This window comes from Haemorhous mexicanus, chromosome 7 (genome assembly GCF_027477595.1).
Source record: "Haemorhous mexicanus isolate bHaeMex1 chromosome 7, bHaeMex1.pri, whole genome shotgun sequence".
Lineage (NCBI taxonomy): Eukaryota > Metazoa > Chordata > Aves > Passeriformes > Fringillidae > Haemorhous > Haemorhous mexicanus.
In genome coordinates, this window is record NC_082347.1 from 10,323,805 (window position 1) to 10,342,861 (window position 19,057).

A 19,057-nucleotide genomic window follows, 5' to 3' on the forward strand; every position below is an offset into this window, starting at 1 on the left:
CCCAGTAGACCCTATCCAATTTATTATTTTTATTATTATTATTATTATTATTATTATTATTATTATTATTATTATTATTATTACTACTACTACATATTTGTGAAAAGAGAACCTTATCCTTTGCCCTGCTTGCTCCCAGGCATATTTTAAGAAGAAAGGCAATTTCACAAACTGGCAAATTCACAATTCCTCCTCTGATCAAGGTGTTATTAACAATTCAACCCGGAAGCTGAAAACAGATTTAGGCTCGTTGCTGCTTTCCACCACCCTCTTCTTCTGTCTCCCTGGGAGGCAGCCAAAGGTGGCCTTTGCAGCTGGGTTTGTGCCTTAGAATAGCTTGGAGTGGTGCAAAATGGTGTTTCCTGCTAGAGCTTACTGAAACTCCTTTTTGCACAAGTGAGATTATCCAAAATCAGCACGAATCTGAGAAAGATGTCCCCTTTGTTAGTAAGGTGGGGGGGTTCTCATGGATACAGACCCATGGCCACTCTTCATTGTCACCAGGCAGGACGTTTATAGCTCCTTGCAGCTCTGAAGGAAGGCAGGGAGTGCCAGGATGTTGGGTTCTTGGCGTGGAAGTGCTGCCAGAAGGTGAATAAAGCAGGACCCATCCACCACGTGGCTTCATCCCAGCAGAGCTGCTCCTGTGGGACACCAGCATCCAGGAGGGCACGGAGCTTCTGGCCAGCTGTTTGCAGCTGGGAATCCAAGCTCAAGGAGCCCAGAGTTCACCAGCAGCCGAGTTCCACTGAACTGGTGGTAAGGGAGGCACGTGGGAGACTCAGGGTGTGGGGGCTGAGCTCAACTTCAGCCTACTGCACCTCCATCCAGAGTGCTTCCCCAGTCATAGGATTGCCTGGTTTTCCTCACTGGCCAGAGCAATATCAATCCAGACCAAGTGTAGCAGTTTATTGAGCTTTCCCCCCCGGTTTTCCTTCTTTTTTAAAATTATTCCCCCCCTGCCCCGTAGATGAAAGAAGCCCCAGAAGTCATGGAGAAGCCAACAATCACTGCTCCAGCTCTAGGTGCCCTTCTCCATCAGGTCAAGCATTTCTCTGTAGACCTGCTCGTAGACCTGCTTGCCCCAGAGGAAGTCAAAGTGGACAAATTCGGGGATGTACTTCTTGTAGGCCACGTTGGAGATGCGGGGCAGGGTGATGTTCACGTCCTCGGGGGCTGAAATCCAATCCTTGCCCCCATACCAGGCAGCCAGAGGGGTTTTCATGTTCTCCAGCTCATAGAAGGGAGGAGTGGTCTGGAAGACAGGAGGGAGGCAAAGGGGAAGCCAAAAATTCAAAGTGTGTCCTGGTGGCTGCTTGGAATTTCTCCCTTATCCCAAGGGACAGAAGAGGAGCTATCACCAGGGAGCCTCACTGTGCCTTGGTCTCCTGTTCTTTTCACCAGAGGGTCAAAAAGTCATCTGAGGGACTGAGTCCCTTGTTTTTATTAGGAAGTTACAAACCTGCTTCCCCATACCAAGCAAACTCCATGAATACCATGTAATTCATGGAATCCCAGCATGGTTTGGGTTGGGGTGGACCTCAAACATCATCTTGTCCCAGCTCCCCTGCCGTGGGCATTTTGCACCAGCCTTCCCAAGCTGGTCCATTTTCCAAATGCAGTCTCAGCCAATATTTTCACTGGAATATTTATTTATTTTTTTCCCTCTGAGCGTGGCTCTCTCTTACCTGGTTGTAATGAAGCACGTTGTCGCTGCCGTAATCGTAATGCTTGAATTCCCCGGTCTGATAGAGCTGGAAAAGGAGAGTTATGTTCATTTTCCACCCTTTGGAGGGGGCTCTGAGAAAGATAAAAGAGGTGACAGGGTCTGGCAGTGCTCCCTCCTGCCACCAAGGCTCAGGGAACCCATTCTCACGTTTGGATTTTGGGAGGAGGGCCCAGCCCCAGGGAGAGCACAGTGAAGAACCAAGAGCCTCAAAGGAGACATGAATCAGACAGCTTTGGGCAAGATTTGTGTGTGCTGTGCTCAGTGCCAGCAGCAGAAGGACGTGAGTAGAACATTTTCAATGTCATTAGTGGTCTTAGTGACCCTCAGCCTTCACTCTGGCATCTCCTGTCCTGGTTCATCACCAGCCTTTGTTCCACCTCCACCTCAATTCTTTTGTTGGGACAAACAACTTCCTCTGTGTTTCAGGGCAGCTTTCCTCTCCCGCCCTTACACAGCTCTGCAGAGGGAGCAGGGGGGGGATTATCCCCAGTTTTATTCCCAGGTTATTCCCTGAGCAGAGGGAGGAGCCCACGAGGTGTTACCTGGCGCCAGTGCAACATGTTCTTTAGGGATGTGGAGTCAGGGTAGCGGGCCAGGTAGACATCCATGCGGCTCTGCAAGACCATCAGAGAGGTTTGTTCTCTGCCCCCCGCCAAAAACCCACGTCAGAAATAAACCAAACCTGTTCAGGAGCCACACGAGCCTCACCCACACATTTTTCTACCAGCCAAAGATGTGGAAGGCCATGTGGAGGCAGCAGATGGACAGCTCAGGCTGGGACAGTGAGGAAGTGGGTGTCTGGAGAGGGAAGCTGCAGGGTACATACCACGTTCAAGCTGTTGGTGAAGCCACCAGGCAGGTAAAACACCAAAGAGCACACGGTTTTCAGCATGGGGTAGGTGCACATGGTGGAAATCACTTGCTTCAAGACCTCATCCTTATCAAAGACCACTGTCTGGCCTAAAATGACCTGTGGAAGTCAGAGGGGTGTGTCAGCGGGGTGTATCACGCTCTTCTTTTGCCTCCAGGTGCTCCCCACCCCTTTGCTCACCCCTGAAGGTTGCTGACAACTTTGCTATGCTTCATCATTTTGGCTTCTCAGAAAAGGCCACGGCCCTGGAAGAGCCCTGACCTTCCTAGGAGAGGTTTCTCCCAGGAGAAGGGACCCAAAACCAATTCCTGTCAACAGTTCCCTGGTGAAGGCTGGACAGGAAGATGATTTGCCTGCCCTCCAGGCTCCCAGCACACGCACAAGCACCCGGAGCGGGGAGATGGAGGTGATGTACCAGCCCTGCCTGTCTCAGGTGACCCTGCCAGCCCCTCCTCCCCCTCACACCTCACCCGTGGTGAGGACACACCTTAATCAGCACCTCGGGCAGGTCGAACACCCTCACCAAGGGGGACTTCATGTTGGAGTTCACGGTGATGGGAGCCAAGGCGAAGAACATCTTGATTTTGCGGTCCAGCTCGGGAATGGACGAGAAGGCAATGAAACCTGCGTGGGGCAGAAGCAAGCAGACCCTGCCCTCTTGTTTCTGAGGCAGCTGCTGACTTCCAGCTGGGTGTGCCCACCAGAAGGCCCCTCAGAGGTGGCTCTGGCAGCAATGGGATGAACCCAGTTTGGGGCTAGCAGTGCTCAAAGCGCTTCTGCTAAAGCAATTAAAGCAATTACCTGCTTTTTTCCCTTCTGTTTTTGGAAATGCCTGGGCATTTCCCTCCCTGACCAAGGTTTTAGGAGCACTCCCTGACCAAGGTTTCAGGCTGGGGGTGCACAGCTGGTGGGACTGTGCCAGCCCTGCTCTCCTCCTCAGTACCTGTGGTGGTGCCTTGGGAATAAGCCACGTAGTACAACTGCTCCTGCCCCGTTTTCTGCAGGATGTAGTTGATGGACGCTGGAAGGTCATACATGGCCATCTCATGGAAGCTGCAGGGGAGACAGGCACACGACAGAATCACCCTTGCTGACCTTGCCACGGCTTCTGGTGTGCGGGCAAGCGCTTTGGCAGGAACGGGCAACCCAGTTCCTGCCCCCTGGCAGAGGGTGTGACTGCCAGGAGCACCCCTCCTCCAGCCTGCAGACGCTGCTGGGGGTACCAGGGACCTGCCCAGCCTCCAGTTTCATGGGAACATACCTGTAAGCTGAGTATTCCTGCTGGTAGAATTCAAACTCCTGGTGTTTCCGTGACCAGCTGTTTCCCCGGCTGTTCCCGATCCAGACGTCGTAGCCAGCGTCAGCCAGGATGAAGCCCAGGCTGGTGTTGGGCAAGTTGGTGACCCAGTTGCTTCCCTCCAACACCAGGCCATGCTGCAGGAGGACCACGGCCTTTGGAGCTGGAGGAAGGAGAGGAGGAATCATTTTCTCTGACCATTAGCAAAAATCGATCATCCACACCCAGGTGTTGCTTTGGCAGCACCCCCTGGGAGGTGACACCAGGGCAGGGACGCTGTCCTCTGTCCTCTGTCCTCTCTGGGGAGGTGTTTTGGAAGAAGGCCAGGGCAGAGACTGGAAATCTGGGGGTTTTTTTACTCTAATTTGCCAGGAGAAGAGCTGGCATCACCCCACCATGGCCTTGAAGCAGGGGTTTCAGTGCAGAACAGGAAGATCCCCAAGTGGTGGGATGGCACTGGATGGGACACAGGAAGGATGCAAAACACTGAGATGGCATTGGATTGGCTGCCTGCTTTGCTTTCCTTTGCTGACTAATGGCTTTTTGCTGCTCCACTCTCTGGTTTTGAACTGAGGGAAAACCTGGGGTAAGATTTCTCTGCCCCGTTCATCCTCCTTCCTCTTTGGAGCAAATCCTCAGCGTGGTGGGCACCTGCATTTCTTCTGCTCCCAAGGCTATTTGCCTGGTTTTCCTACAGGGACAGCTTCCTCCTGGAGCACTGTCCTGGGTTGGCTATATGACGCTTTTATCCCCAATCATCTGTTCTGTTTATGCTGAATAATAAGTTTTGCACCTTGAAGACTTATTCCAAAGAATAAAGAAAAAAAAAAAAATCCAAACTGTTCAGTTTATTTTCAAACACTGCACTCACTCCTCCACATTCCTTCTCCTAAACTGTGTTGTCTGCAAATAAACAAACAACAAGAGAAAGCTCTCCTTTATTTTAGTTAGCTTTAGCTAGCTGAGGCAAAAAATTTCCCTAGACTGCAATTTTTTCCTTTTTCTTTAAACCTCCTCTAAACTGAGCACCCAAAAAACCCACCAACAGCTCACACCTGTAACCCACCAAAAGCCACAGCATTGCCAGCACCAAAAGGACTAATAAGAGACTAAGTAAGCTAAACTGCAACCCAGAAAAGAGGCTTTCTGAGTTTGTCATCTCTTTTAAAACAGCAAAAAATTTTATTGTTTAATAAACAAGTTTTCCCACTTTTCTCCAAAGTTATATTTTTCTCCCAGACCAATTAAAAAAACAACCCCAACAATTAAAACTGCTATTCTAAAAAATCCCCTTTAAAAGTTCTCTCCCAAATTTGCCCTAAACCAAACCAAACCAAGCCCCCAGCCCACGGTGAGGTTGCCTTGGCTGTGGGTTATTCCAGCCCAGCAAAGCTCTCCGGGTGCCAGGGCCAGGCAGAGCTTCCCGTGGCACTTACGGGGACAGAACTTGTTGGGTGGCTGTGCCCCTGCCTTGTGGGGCAGGCTGAAGCTCCCTGGGCTGTCTCTGCCGTGGGGGATCCTCTGCAGGGTGAGGTAATACCCATCCTCTGTCACCACCTCGTGCTCCTCGTAGGGGTACCCGTGGTACCGGATAATTTCGCCCTGTGGGAAGGGAAGGAGAGCAAGGGACAGTCCCCAGGGAGGGACAGAGGGTCTCTGTCCTCAGGGGTGGCAAAGCCATCAGTGCTGGTGGTGACTCCAGGGGGAGGGTGGGCTCAGGACCTCCCCGTGGCGATGCCAAGACTCCAGCCAGAATTTTTGGCAGGAGAACTGTCACTTTTTGTGCTGCAATCAAGAGCAAGGCAGCACAGACAGCCCAGCTCTGAGCCTGGGAGGGCTGTCCTGACCAAACCTGCTGACTTGGATCAAATCCTCTCCCCCATAAACGCCTGCCATAAATCTCTGTGTCTATAAGAGCAGGGAGACAAATATCCCATAAAATCCCAGTGTCAATCCTCGGTGAAGACACACAGAGCCCGTGGGTCTTGCACGGATCATGTGGGCAACTTGCTCAACCAAGCAGGAAAAGAAGGGACTTACAACATCCATGGACACCTCGGGGTTCCCTTCTGAATGTGCAGCGATGAGCATGAAACAAGAAAAGGTGAGGAACAGCCACGACATGGTGCTCTGCAAAACATTGTCAAAACATCAAGAGACTTTGCTGGCAGTGGCACAGAAACAAGAAATGGTGAGGAGCAGCCACGACATGGTGCTCTGCAAATTGTTGTCAAAACTTTGAGAGACTTTGCTGGCACTGGCACAGAAGCTGGGGGGAGTTCTCTTGATGGGCACTGCACTTCCACCAGGATATCAACCTGGCCCCTCCATGGGCGAAATTATTCTAAACCAGAAGTCCTCCAATCCTGAAAATGGCTCATTTTGCTAATCTTGAGCAAAGCCAGAGTCCAAACTCCATCACATTTTAACCCCACTTTCTCCATCAGGCCCTCATATTCAGGAACATGCAGAGATACATCTGTACGTGCCTGGGGAAAGCTGGTTTTCGAGGAGGTGATTATAAATCATTCATTTAAAATAATTTCTTGGATAGTTGGAAGAATAGGTTGTTTTGTCACACTGATAGCTGACCTAATGAGGAGTAAACCTCCCAATTTTAAGTTGCAGGGCCGTGTTCTTAAGAAGAAACCAAACAATGTGGTTTGCTTGGGTTCTCCTTATGGCTGAGAGAGACCCTGGGATACCCACAGTTTGTTTTTGCAGACCTGAGTGAAATGCCATCTCAGAACACCCCTGTTCTTCCTGGGAAGGATTTGGGTGTCTGCTTTGGCTTGTTCCAACCACAAAACATCTCCTTATGCTATTTTAATTTTTAATGCTCTGGGTGGAAAGTCACCTTAAAGATCATCTCATTCCAACCCCTCTACCATGGGCAGAGCCTTGCCATAGAGGAATGGGTAAATTTATTTGGGGCGACAAATTTGCAGCAGAAATTCTCCCTCAGCTACTTCGGGGAGTTAAACTATGTGGAGAATTCAGCAGGGACCTGCCAAACTCCCACCGAATGCCGGCGCCAGGGATCTTGCAGCCACCCAGGTGAAACAGAGGAGATTTGGGAGCAGCTTTCCGTCCCTTCCCGGCTGTCCCCCGATCCTGCCCGGGCAGGAGGAGCGGGCTGCCCGTGCTGCGGGAGGTGACAAAAGCCACCCGCTCGCTCCGCTGTGGCCGGAGCGGGTCGCAGAGGAGGATGAGCGCACCTGCAGCGCTCACCTGGGCACAGCCCTCGGGCACCTCCCGGCCCCAGGGCCCCCATCTCCCACCCGGGAGGGACCAAGGGATCCCCACCATCACGCTGAGCACCCCCGGGTGCGCTCTGGGGACACGAGCCCTCCTTGTGTCGCCTGTCGCTGGGCTCCACGAGGCTCTGGAGTTGTTATTTTGAGGGCGAGCCTTTAGCAAAGCCAGGAGAGGCTCAGCGCGTTTTGGTGACGCAGCGCCAGGAGCAGGGCATGCAAATTCCAGGGCAGAGCCTCGCCTGGGATGGATGGCCCTTTCCTCCCGACAGCCAGCTTGGGAAAACGTTCCCATGGTGAAATGTCCCTCATCCCAGCACACCTGGAGGACATCCCAGAGGCGCAGCAGGGTACAAGACACCTCTTGTAGGAACCAGCAGCACGGTCCTGACCCCTCTCCAGACACTGCCACCCCCTCCCCTGAGCAGGACATTCCTTTGGAGCCGGGGCTGTCCCATCCCCGGGGCTCTCCAGGTGTCCCTTCCCGCTGTCCCCAGGGATGGCACCGAGCAGGAGGGATTACCGGTGGCGGCCAGAAGAGCTGTGGGAGCCCTTGTCCCCGCTGTGCCCCGAGCAGAAGGTCCCTGCTGCCTGCGCACGCCGCTCCCACGGGGCTGGCGCTGCCTCCGCTCCCGATTCGGGAGCGCCGGGAGCCGCCACTCCCTCCGGTCCCTCCTCCTGCCGAGGTGGAATTCACCTGGGCTGCCTTGGCAGTGTTTCCGTGGCGCCGGGAAGAGCTGAGAGCTGTGACAGCTGGGTTGGTTCCAGCTGATGGAGTCATTTGGCACGGCCGTGACCTCTGCGCAGCCCAGGGTGGGCGCTGTGGGTTCTGCACCTACACCGGGGCTGGCTTTGGTGCCAGGGGATGCTGCTGGTGCCCTGGCAGCTGAGTGGGACCAGCCCAGCTCATCCCACCAAACTCCTCTGGGAAAGCTCCCTTTGGCTCTTCCTGCTGCCTCCTGGCACGCAATGAGCCTGGAAATGCAGGACCTCCCAGTCCCAGCAGTTCTTGGGGCTTCTGCTGCTCACAGGGACCCCGAGGTGGGTTAGAGTGTCTCTTTTCCCAGCCCGGTGGTAGAAGAAGGAGTCAGAGCTCTTCTGGTCTCGGTCTCAAGGTTGTTTGTTGTTTCTTATCCATAAAATTCTTTCTCTGGCCTGCTGAGGTCTGTTCAGAGGCACTCTGCCTGCCCTCAGGGCAATGTTATCTTTTTATAGTAAAAACTATGTATACATTATTTACCATAACTTCCAATACCCATCACCTGTGTTAGACACTGAGCTTCTACTCCAAACCAGTCCAAAAGTGCCACCATCACCCAGAAGATGGAGGCCAAGAAGAAGAAGGAGAAAGGCTGGACACACCCAGATTCCTCCATCTTGCCCCCTGAACCCCCATTCTAAAAACCCCGAAAAATCTATTTTTCCACCCTGTGATAAATTCACTATCATTCTACTTAAACTTTCATGGCTTTTAATTCTTTGTATAATTGTTTTTTCCAAGGGCTAAATCAAAGTCTTGGGCTCTGTGCCAAGGTCTCTGAGCTCCCTTGGCAGGGGCTCGAGTCCTCCAGGGCAGCCAGAGGGATGTCCTGAGTTCTAACAGTGACTTCAGGGGATGCTCTATTAAAAAAAAAAAAGAACAATAAATCCATCTCCAGGGAGGGAAGGAGCTATGGATGGAGATTTCACACCTTGCCAGGCTTCCCCTCTTGCCAGCTGGTGATGCCTTTGGCCAGGAGCTGCCTGCTGCCAGAGGAGGTCCCTGCAGGGATGGTGACAGGTCCCACGAGCTCTGGGTGTCATTTTTGGCACCTCTGCCTTGGTGGCCACCTCTCCACTCCTTGCTGCAGGGCCCTGGTGCTGAGTGTGCCCCCCGTGGGATCCTGCATCCCTCCTGCAGCCAGCACCTGCCAGGTCTGGCCCAGCCACGCTTGCTCAAGTGCAGACAGGCTTTGGAAAGGCTCGACAGCTCCACCTCTCCCTGGAGCTCTAAGGGCTGCTCCTCACCAAGGACTAGCTGCAGGCAGTGCCAGAAGCCCTCCCAGCTGCCTCACCCTCAAACAGGCAGTGGCTCAGAGAAGAATCTGATTTTTACCCTGCAGAGAGAGGAGGAAAGGTGAAAGAACAGGATCAGGTATGGCCAGATGAGAAAAAAGGCACTCCCTCTTCCTCCCAGCACTGACAGAATCTGCTTTCCTTTTGGGGACAGGACATCAGAAAGGACTCCTGGTCCTGGCATCAATTCAGGGCCACATCAGTGGGCAGCCCCCCAGGGTGAATCACTGCACAGCCTATTAATGAGCAAACCAGAAAAAATCAGATGGAGGTTTTAGGGTGGAGGCTGGACCTTCTTCTTCACCTTCTTCTTCACCTTCTTCTTCACCTTCTTCTCCATGGGTTTGGGTGGTTTTGTGTAATTGGATAAAAAAGTCCACACTGAGGGCCATGGGTGGTTGGTTATTGGGTTAAAACCAAAATAATTTAGGTTTCATTTCCTAATTGGACAGTTTATCCTTAAAAGGCCTTGCAGAGAGAGATGGGGCTCCATTTTTAGTTTGTTAGAGTGAAATGCTGTAGAACTCAGGGTTTGTGAGACTGTGACATAGATAAGGACTAATAAACATCTGAGTCCCAGCAAGAAACACCATCTCACACATTTAATCCTGGCCCTGGCAGAAAAAAGAAGTTGAGACTTGGCAGTCTTGGAGCGCTCCCTGTCCATGGGATGATGCTCTCCAAAGGAAACAGGACAGCCTGGGCAGCAGAGGGTGCTGTGAAAGTGCTGGTGAGGGAAAGGAGCTCCTGCCCACCCCCTCATGGAAAGTGTGGTGGTTTGGTGTGTGGAGAAACCCCAAAGCCTACAAACCATGGTTATCCTCCTCTCCTTGAGCATGGGGTGGTTGTGTGGCTTGGCCTTGGCCACCCGGGGCTCTGTGGGGATGGAGCTCTCTCCTGGGAGAGGATGGGAATCACTTTCAGCTGATTATAAAGGTTTTTGGTGTTCCTTCTGCCACAGAATGGGTGGGATGTCCCTTTCTGTGTGTGCCATCAGTGCTGCTGAGTTTAATTTACAGAGAAACCTGGGCTGAGGTTCCCCTGCTTTGTCAGTAACAGAATGTGAAGTCTGCTGGTGAAAAAAATCCCACCCAACCCCAAAACCCCAGGCCACCCCCATCTCTGGTTTTCTTTTGATGCCTTGAGAAGGCTGCCCTAGAACAGAGGCCAGACAGAGCTAAAGAATAAAGCAGGGATTTATTAGAAGGCTCTCCTGCATGGATCCACCTTGGGCAGCACAAGAGCCCAGCCAGGGCAGCACCCAAGGTGAACCAAAATGGGCACAGAATGGACAATTGGTCATGGGGTCTCTCACTTTGATCAGTTCTGCTCCATTTGCATCTTGCAGTTCATTGTCCCATCCCAGCTTTAGGTTATGAAGTCCCATCTTTGTTTTTCTCTCTCCAGCCCACGTTGTTTGTGCTCTTGGGCTGAGATTTGGATCATTTGTCCTTGGTCCCCAGCTGGAGCAGGAATTGTTTTGTCTCCCTGCTCTGTGCAGAGAGCTCACCATCCCCTGATGTGGAGCTCAGACCTGCACACCAAAGCAGCACAGAATGTGAAAAAGACAAAAGCTCAAACCTGAGCCATCACTTTCCTGCTCTGTCAGCAGAGGGCCAAGCAAGGCTCCGTGCTCAGCTCCCTCCCTTCCTGATCTTGTTACTGCTCCTGTCCCCAAACCCCTCCCCACCCTCCCTCTGGAGCAATTTTGCAAACCAGGGGTGGAAAGACCTGGTGGCCTTCAAGGAGAGGCAATTGTCCCTTGGCTGCTGGGCTGAGGGTGGCAGAGCAGGGAGGGGTGGCCGTGCCAGTGCTGCTCCCAGCCCTGGACATGGATCTTCCCAGGCTCCTTTAAGTGGGGGAAAACCTGTCCTGGCTCCAGCCTCTCCTTGCACCTTGGCTTTCACCCACCACCTCTGTGCTCATCTGATGTGGGGGTGTCCCAGTAGTCCCTGGGATCCCAAATCTGGGCTCTGCACGGGGATGCAGCCTCCCCAGGGCCATCCAGAGGGGATTATTCCCTCCCAGGGCTGGCATGTGCACCACATCTCTGCTGTCCTGAGTGCAGCCCGAGGACCAGGTGTGGGGCCATCCCTCCCAGAAGTGACCCAGCCTGCCCAGGAGGACAGGAGAGGTTCAGGAGGTCAGGCAGGGGCTGGAGAAATAAGGGGGAAGACCTGGGGAGAGCTGGAAGCTGCGGGCTCTCGGCTTGTTCCCAGAGGGGAACTGGGATTTTGGGAGAGGAAGGACCTCTGAAGGACCAAGAAATGCTCCTCAGGCTTCCTGCAAGCCCAGGAGGGAGATGAAGGTGAGCCTGGAGGCCAGAAGCTGCTTGTGAGGACGTGGGGACAGAAGGCAGACCTGGCCTAAGCCCTGCCCACCTCCTGGTGGGATCTGGCTTTGGGGCATTCTGGGGACAAGGAGAAGCTCTGTGCACCTCAGCAGCCTGTCCCTGCTCTGGTGGCAGCAGGGGACACTGGGGACAGGGTGAGCACTGCAGGGAACCACAGCCTGAAGGTGCTGAGCTGGGCTAGGGAGGGGTTTTGGGGAGCATCCCCCCATCATCACCCTTGAGGGTGGTGGGAAGGAGCAGGTGACCTCAGGGGATCCCTGGAATAATGTTAAATTCCTAAGCTGCAGTAGCAGGGAAGCTGGGGGAGAAGACTCCTCATTTCTGCTGGCTCCTCATTTTCTTCCTAGGTCAGCTTGAAGATTGAGCCTGCCTTGTTCTCTGGCACTTCTCAGCAGGGTTTTTGCTCTCTTTTCTCAAAGGAAAAGGGTTTTTGCTCTCTTTTCTCCAAGGAATGCCCAACTTGGCCTCGTCAGGTCCGTGCCTGGTGCTGCCTGAAGGGTCAGAAAGGGCAGGGAGCTCCTCACCCAGCCTTTTGCCACCTCTCTGTAGCTGTTACCAGACTTCCTCCTTCCTCCAGGAGCTCAGCTGGCTGTGGGGAACAGCACCCAAAGGCTCCATAATTAATTAAATAGAGCTCTTGCAAGGTGCCTCATCCTGCTCTTTTTGCCAGCATTTAAACCCAGGAAAAATGCCCAAACAATGGTTCTGCTGGTGAAAACCACAACAAATGTGTGTCTGTCCAAACCAGAGGTGTTTTCAACTGAGAGAGGAAATATTTTGCTCAAACCACCCCAAACCAGGGTGAGCAGGAGGCTGGGGTGGAGATGGAGACCCCAGAGGTCCCTTGCCACCAGCACTGCTCTCCTGGCAGGAGGAGAGGTGGTGGGGCTGGAAAATGTGCTTCAAGGGAGCCATGGGCTCAGAGCCACCATGGGGGGCTGATTGCCACCCCTGCCATGGGAGATTTCCTGTGCACCCTTTGGATTTCCCCTCTTGGGATGTCCACACTGACAAAATTCAGTCAGTGTCACGTGCAAGTGGTATTTCTTCCTCCTCTCCTGGGTGAGATTTGCCCCTTTCTTTTCAACCCAGCCCTTGGGCTGACATGCAGAGCTGACATTTCACCAACAAACTGGAAATCCAGGATGAGCAGCCTGCCTGGAAACCCGGAGCAGAGGCAAAGAATCTGGAATCCCTCTGCCAAGGAATGCCAAAAATGCTGTCCCAGCTGGGGAGGACACCACAGGAGCTGTGTGTTCCCAGTGATGGGGACACTTTGGCAACTGGCTCTTTGCTGCTGAGCTCCCTGGGGTTGGGGGGCAGTGTCTGAACCCCTGGGCTGTGTGGCTGGGGAGGGACAGGGCTGCCAGGTGCTGGTGGACAAGTCCCAGCCTCTCTGGGTGTCTTTATAAGCCAAGGACTTATAACTAATAACTTACAGCTAATAACTTAGTAATGCTTGAGGTTTTTTTTGCCTGGATGGATTTTCATCCTTCCCACCTCACTTAGAAAATCCTTTCTTTTTCCTGCAGAGCCGACTGGATGGATACAAATCTCATTTTCCAGACTACACATCAGTAAAAATGTGTGAGGGCTGTTGCTGGCCATGGAGCAGTGGAAGGTCTCCTTGCACATGGTGAAGGGCAGATCTAAGGGAGATGGACCATTGTGGGGGTCCCAGTTGTTGGGGTCTCTGGGTCTGGATTGAAGGCACTTGAGACAGTAATTCATGTTCAGACTCAGGTGTTTATTATTTCTTATCAGTAAAACAGCCTCACTGCTGGGATTTTGGCAGCTTTTCATTAGAAGGCACCAAACGGCCAACAATCTCTTGGTACAAGGGCTTTTATGACTAAACTATTCAATGAAGAGCTGACACCTGGATTATTTTCCATTTTAACCCAATAATTGATCCCATAGAGCTGCAGTGGGGACTTTTCTGCCCAATTACAAAATGCCACCCAAACCCATGGAGAAGAAGGAGGAAGCAGCATGAAGAAGAAGCCTAGGACCACACCTTGTGCCCTCCATCCTTCTTCCATCCACAACATACTAAAAATGCCAAAACCTCAATTTCTCACCAAGGGACACACCCACACTGCTCTCTATAATCTATTTCACACTTGTGTGGGTTCCAGGCTATCTTGAAGTCCAGGAAACTTTCTCCATGAATGAGGGTCAGAGTCAGTGCTGCCCTGGGGGTCAGGGCACCCCAGAGCAGAGAGAGAAATACTCCCAGTGCCCTGGGTTTGCACAGACCACGGGGACAGAATCTGGCAGGGATTTGCCACCTCTCTGGACAGCCCCAGGACATCCCTTCTCACCTGCACGTGGAGATGGAGATGGAGGCACTGAGGTGCTGGTGGTGGGCTTGAGCTGACACTTTGTTTTTGAGCGAGGGGGAGATTTTGCTGTGGCCCACACGGCGCTCTGCTGTTTTTCCTGAGCAGCCCAGGAAAGTTTTCCATGCAACAAGGCTACTGGGAAAACACACTCTGGGAGGCAGAGAGCCATCTTTAGCTCCTGCAGAGGATCATCAGGGGATTGGACTTTGCTGGATGTGCCCTTGAGTCTGGAATGCCTTGGGCTGGGCACTCCGGGAGAGCCTGGCAAGGAGCTGTAAAGCATCCAAGGCAGGGATGGAGCAGGGAAGCTCCTGCAGGATGGAGCTCTGGCATGACCCCTCCTCTTTGGGGGAGCATTCTTCCCCTGAAATGCTTAAGGATTTCCCTGATGCTTTTCCCAGGCAGGGGCTGGTGGGAGGCTGCTTGTCCCACCCGGCACTTGCAGCTGGACTGGGTGAGAATGGCCACCAAGAGGGGCTTGGGGTGGTCTCCAAACTTCACAAGGGGCTGCAGACACCTGCTCCCTGTGGCAGCATCAGGCTTTGGCTGTGCTGCCAAGCTGCTGGGGTTGCACAGGCTTCCTCATGGCCCTGGAGCACCCACAGCCCTGCTCATCCAGCCCTGTTATCCCCCAGGTGCTGAGAGCAGGTGAGATGTGGCTGCTGCTGGTGGCCCTGTGCCTGGCCCTGGGGCTGGAAAATGTCATCCCAGATGTGTCCCACAACCCTGAGAGGTTCATGAACATTGTAAGTGCTGGGGGAGCACCTCACTTCCCCATGGGCATGCCCCAAGTCCTTCCTGAGGCACCAGCTGGGCTCCCCCCTTCCCTGCATCTGCACCTGGCCCCTCTGGGGGGCTCAGGGCATCAAAAACCTCCCATATTTGCTTTGCTGGCACTCACTCCATGCCCCCAGCTTGAGCTTGGCCTCTCCTGCTCTCCCTGTGATTCCTTGGGGTGCAGGTGACACCGGGGACACCACGTGGGTGGCAGCAGTGGGTGAAGCTGAGGCAGGCACAGGGCTCAGGGTCACCCTCTGCCCTCCCACCCCTGTCCCTGCAGAGCCAGAAGATCCTTTTCCACGGCTATCCCAGCCAGGAGTACGAGGTGATGACAGAGGATGGCAACTTCCTGAGCCTCAACAGGATTCCCCATGGCAGGGGGGGAGCTGGGCTCTCAGGTGGGCTCAGCCTCACCCAGGGGGCCACCAGCTGTGACCCTGGCCCTCTTGATGACAACCTGTGCCTTCAGGCATGGTTTGGGCAGCTGGGAGAGGGATGGGGAGTTTCCTGCTGGCTGCCTTCAGGAGCTGAGCATTGTGCTGTGCTGAGATGGAGCAGTGCCACCCAGCAGAGCCCCCAAAGTGGCTCTTGCCCTGCAGCAAACCCCTGCTCCAAGGTCCAGGCTCAGGGCCTGGGGTGGCAAAAGCTCCCCAAACTCAACAAAGCACCAGCATGACCAGGGAAATGAGGAGAGAAGGGAGCTTTGAATGTGCAGCTTGCATGAAACAGTGCCAAGGTGTTACAGTGGTGTTTTATTTTCATAGGGGAAAGGTGCCTTGGAAATAGGAGTCTCCTCGAGCCAGGTCTCACAAGCTCCTGGAGATCTATTTCACACCCAAGATAGCTCAGCTACCTTAGAAGGGATGATAAAATCAACAGGATGGCTTCTGTTGCAGTGTTGGGAACAAAAAAGTTTTCATAAAAGGCAAAATAACAAAATTCTTCACAGAGAAAAACCAAGCCAGGTGCTAGAGGTCCTTGCCCCTGGTAAAACACCTCACAAAAGTGATTGGTTTCTTTGTTCTCTTCTTTTTCTAGTAAATTGCTCAGGTGGGAATTTCTGGCTCCTGTCCCATTGGCTATCCTTGAGTTTGAGGTGAAGCCCCCCAGATCCTATGAGGTGTCTTTTCACCTAATTGAGGACAGAAACTTCTGGGCTCCTTTCCTTTTTGAGGGGAAAAAGGACAGATTTGTCACTCCATCAACAAAGGACACATTCCTGTATGCCTTCTTCTATCACCTACCTCCTTCAGGGCCCGGGACCCCGGTGCTGATAGTGCACGGGTTGTGCCTGTATGCCTTCTTCTATCACCTACCTCCTTCAGGGCCCGGGACCCAGGTGCTGATAGTGCACGGGTTGTGCCTGGATGGTGGTGACTGGGTGGACAATTTCCCTGAGAGCAGCCTGGCCTTCATCCTGGCGGACACGGGACACAACATCTGGATCGGGAACAGCCGCGGCAGCAGCTGGTCCCGCCGGCACCGCAGCCTCTCCACTGCCTCCGAGGAGTTCTGGGACTTCAGGTCAGAGGGCCACCGTGGTGGGGTTCACAGGGCTCCCAGGATGAGGGAAGGGATGAGAATCTTGGCTCCATGTTTCAGAAGGCTGATTTATTATTTTATGATATGTGTGATATTAAAACGGTGCTAAAATAATAGAGAGGATTTCAGCAGAAGGCTGGCAAGGGATGGAGAGATAATAAAGTCTTGTGACTGACCAGAGAGTCTGAGACAGCTGGGATGTGGTTGGCCATTAATTAAAAAACAACCACAGGAGCAGCTGTTCTACGTGGGCCACGCTCAGGGCAGCTTCCTGGGTGAGTGACATCAATGTCCATCCCAAACTGGACACTGCTGGGAGCTGCTGTCCCCTCCTGCCTTCCCAGCCTTCTGCACGGGAGGGGTTTGCCACGTCCTGCCCATCCATCTTGGGCTGTGCTGGCATCCAGGAGCGTTTTTTTGTTCAAAAAAACCCCTCAAACACGGGGTCTGGGGTGAGCTGGGGTTTGTGTTGTGCTCTCATGCTGCTTTTCAGGTTTCATAGCGTTTTCCAGCTTGCCACATCTGGCCAAGAAAATCAAACTCTTCTTTGCCCTGGCTCCTGTGTACACCTTCCACCACGTCCAGAGCCCTGTGTTAAAGCTGGCCTTCCTGCCAGACCTGCTGCTCAAGGTACAGGAGGTCTTTGTGGGTGGTTACTGCCAAAATCCAGGGATTTCTGGCAATTCCTGCCCTGTGTTAAAGCTAGCCTTCCTGCCAGACCTGCTGCTCAAGGTACAGGAGGTCTTTGTGGGTGGTTACTGCCAAAATCCAGGGATTTCTGGCAATTCCTGTCCTGTGTTAAAGCTGGCCTTCCTGCCAGACCTGCTGCTCAAGGTACAGGAGGTCTTTGTGGGTGGTTACTGCCAAAATCCAGGGATTTCTGGCAAAATTCCTGCCCTGTGTTAAAGCTAGCCTTCCTGCCAGACCTGCTGCTCAAGGTACAGGAGGTCTTTGTGGGTGGTTGCTGCCAAATTTGGGGATTTCTGGCAAAATTCCTGCCCTGTGTTAAAGCTAGCCTTCCTGCCAGACCTGCTGCTCAAGGTACAGGAGGTCTTTGTGGGTGGTTGCTGCCAAAATCCAGGGATTTCTGGCAATTCCTGCCCTGTGTTAAAGCTGGCCTTCCTGCCAGACCTGCTGCTCAAGGTACAGGAGGTCTTTGTGGGTGGTTGCTGCCAAATTTGGGGATTTCTGGCAATTTCTGTTCCCTGCATTACCACTGTGTGCTGATCCTGCACCTGCAGCGGGCATTGGAGCTCCTAGCACCATTCCTGACATTCCCTCGTGCTCCTGCAGGAGATGTTTGGAACCAGAGAGCTGGTTCTGGTGCCGAGGAAGGAGAAGCTGCTGCTGGTTGAGAAGTGCAGCAGGCCACTGGAAGCTGAAGCGTGTGCCAACATCATCTTCCTGGTCGGGGGGTTCGACAGGAACAACTTGAACACGGTGGGTGCACCAGGCTCTCCAGGTCACAGCCCCCTCTGGTTTTCCTAGACACCTGGAGATAGTTAATGGGGCACAACAGTGAGCATGAACCCCCAAAATAAGGTGTGAGAGGCAGTGGTTATTTGGAGATTCCCTGCCATGGTGTGGGGGTGTTAATTCTAATGGTAAGACAGGGAATCACTCATGGTCTTGTCTCTTGGGGAAACTCCTGCCTCATTTTTGGCTGACACACAACAAGTTTACAGAAGAAAATAACCAAAGAATGACTGGACCAGTTGTATTTCCATTTCAAGTGTATTTCCATTGACTGAGTGACTTACCTTTGGAAGCTGCCTATAGCTCTGAGCAGAATAAAGCTGCTAAAGAGTGTAACATTTATATTGCAGTTATCAGACAGAATGCTTGAGGTTTTTTGCCTGGATGGATTTTCATCCTTCCCAACTCAATTAGAAAATACTTTCTTTTTCCTGTAGAGCCGACTGGATGTGTACATATCTCATTTTCCAGACTACACATCAGTAAAAAACCTTCTGCACTGGGGACAGGTAGAGATTCTGATTTTATAACTGTTTTAACTTTCCTTTCTTTTAATCTGTGAGCGTAGTGTTTTCAAATGCTGCTGGAAACTGGTAAAAGAGGTGGAATCAAAGCCAAGAGACAAAAGGGATTTTTCAGCTGCTGCACCAAGATGTGCCAAAAGGTGTCTCTGTCTGGAGGGGCTGATCCAGGATTTTACCTGGATTAACCCTTTGCCTCTGCCTTCCAGACTGCAAAAACCACTGAGTTCAAGCAGTTCGACTGCGGGCTGAGAAACATGGAGAAGTACAACCAGCTGAAGGGGCTGGCTGGGCTGGGAGTGGGGGAGCACACCCCACCCACCAGAGCCCCCAGGTAACAGAGTGCTTTCCCCCCTGCTAGCTGAGGCCCCCCTTTCACCAGCTCGAGGCCATGAGGGTGCCGGTGGCCCTGTGGAGCGGGGGGCACGACTGGGTCACCCCCCGTGAGGAGACCCAGCGCTTGCTGGCCCCACCTCAGCAACGTCGTGCACCATGAGCACTTCCCCAACTGGAAGCACTTCGACCACCACTGGGGCCTGAACGCCCCCCAGCGCATGTACCAGCGGATGGTGGCCATGATGGAGGAGAATCCATGAATCCATCCCTGGATCCATCCATGGATCCATGGATCCATGGATCCATCCATCCATCCATCCATCCATCCATCCATCCATCCATCCATCCATCCGTGGATCCATCCATCCATCCATCCATCCATCCATCCATCCATCCATCCATCCATCCATCCATCCATCCATCCATCAATGAGCCCATCCATCCGTGGATCCATCCATCAATCCATCCATAAATCCGTCCACGGACCCATCCATGGAT

The 19,057-nt window shown here is 53.0% G+C and overlaps 2 protein-coding genes across 2 annotated transcripts; one reads left to right on the forward strand and one right to left on the reverse strand.

The window, feature by feature from the left end:
• Positions 1–7,818, reverse strand: LOC132329715 (lysosomal acid lipase/cholesteryl ester hydrolase-like). The gene is made up of 10 exons (XM_059851061.1): positions 7,675–7,818; positions 5,938–6,027; positions 5,334–5,499; positions 3,862–4,060; positions 3,544–3,653; positions 3,088–3,224; positions 2,556–2,699; positions 2,272–2,343; positions 1,689–1,754; positions 1–1,255 (listed from the first exon to the last, which is right to left on the reverse strand). Exons 2-10 carry the CDS (start codon positions 6,019–6,021, stop codon positions 1,022–1,024), a joined length of 1,212 nt encoding a protein of 403 aa, XP_059707044.1. The 5' UTR covers positions 6,022–6,027; positions 7,675–7,818; the 3' UTR covers positions 1–1,021.
• A 6,739-nt stretch (positions 7,819–14,557) lies between these two features.
• On the forward strand, positions 14,558–18,819 carry LOC132329606 (putative lysosomal acid lipase/cholesteryl ester hydrolase). Its single transcript, XM_059850801.1, is given in 10 exon segments — positions 14,558–14,650; positions 14,965–15,082; positions 16,010–16,208; positions 16,410–16,501; positions 16,720–16,856; positions 17,520–17,666; positions 18,140–18,211; positions 18,433–18,497; positions 18,590–18,692; positions 18,694–18,819. Coding segments are annotated over 10 exon segments (1,152 nt in total).
• Positions 18,820–19,057: the final 238 nt, after the last annotated feature.

Excerpts from the sequence above, each read along its gene's own strand:
- LOC132329715 (XM_059851061.1), bottom strand. The coding sequence starts at position 6,021 with ATGTCGTGGCTGTTCCTCACCTTTTCTTGTTTCATGCTCATCGCTGCA. Across the intron at positions 5,500-5,937 it reads CCGAGGTGTCCATGGATGTT|GGCGAAATTATCCGGTACCA; the intron begins GTAAGTCCCTTC and ends CCCTTCCCACAG. Across the intron at positions 3,225-3,543 it reads TTCCCAAGGCACCACCACAG|GTTTCATTGCCTTCTCGTCC; the intron begins GTACTGAGGAGG and ends TGCCCCACGCAG.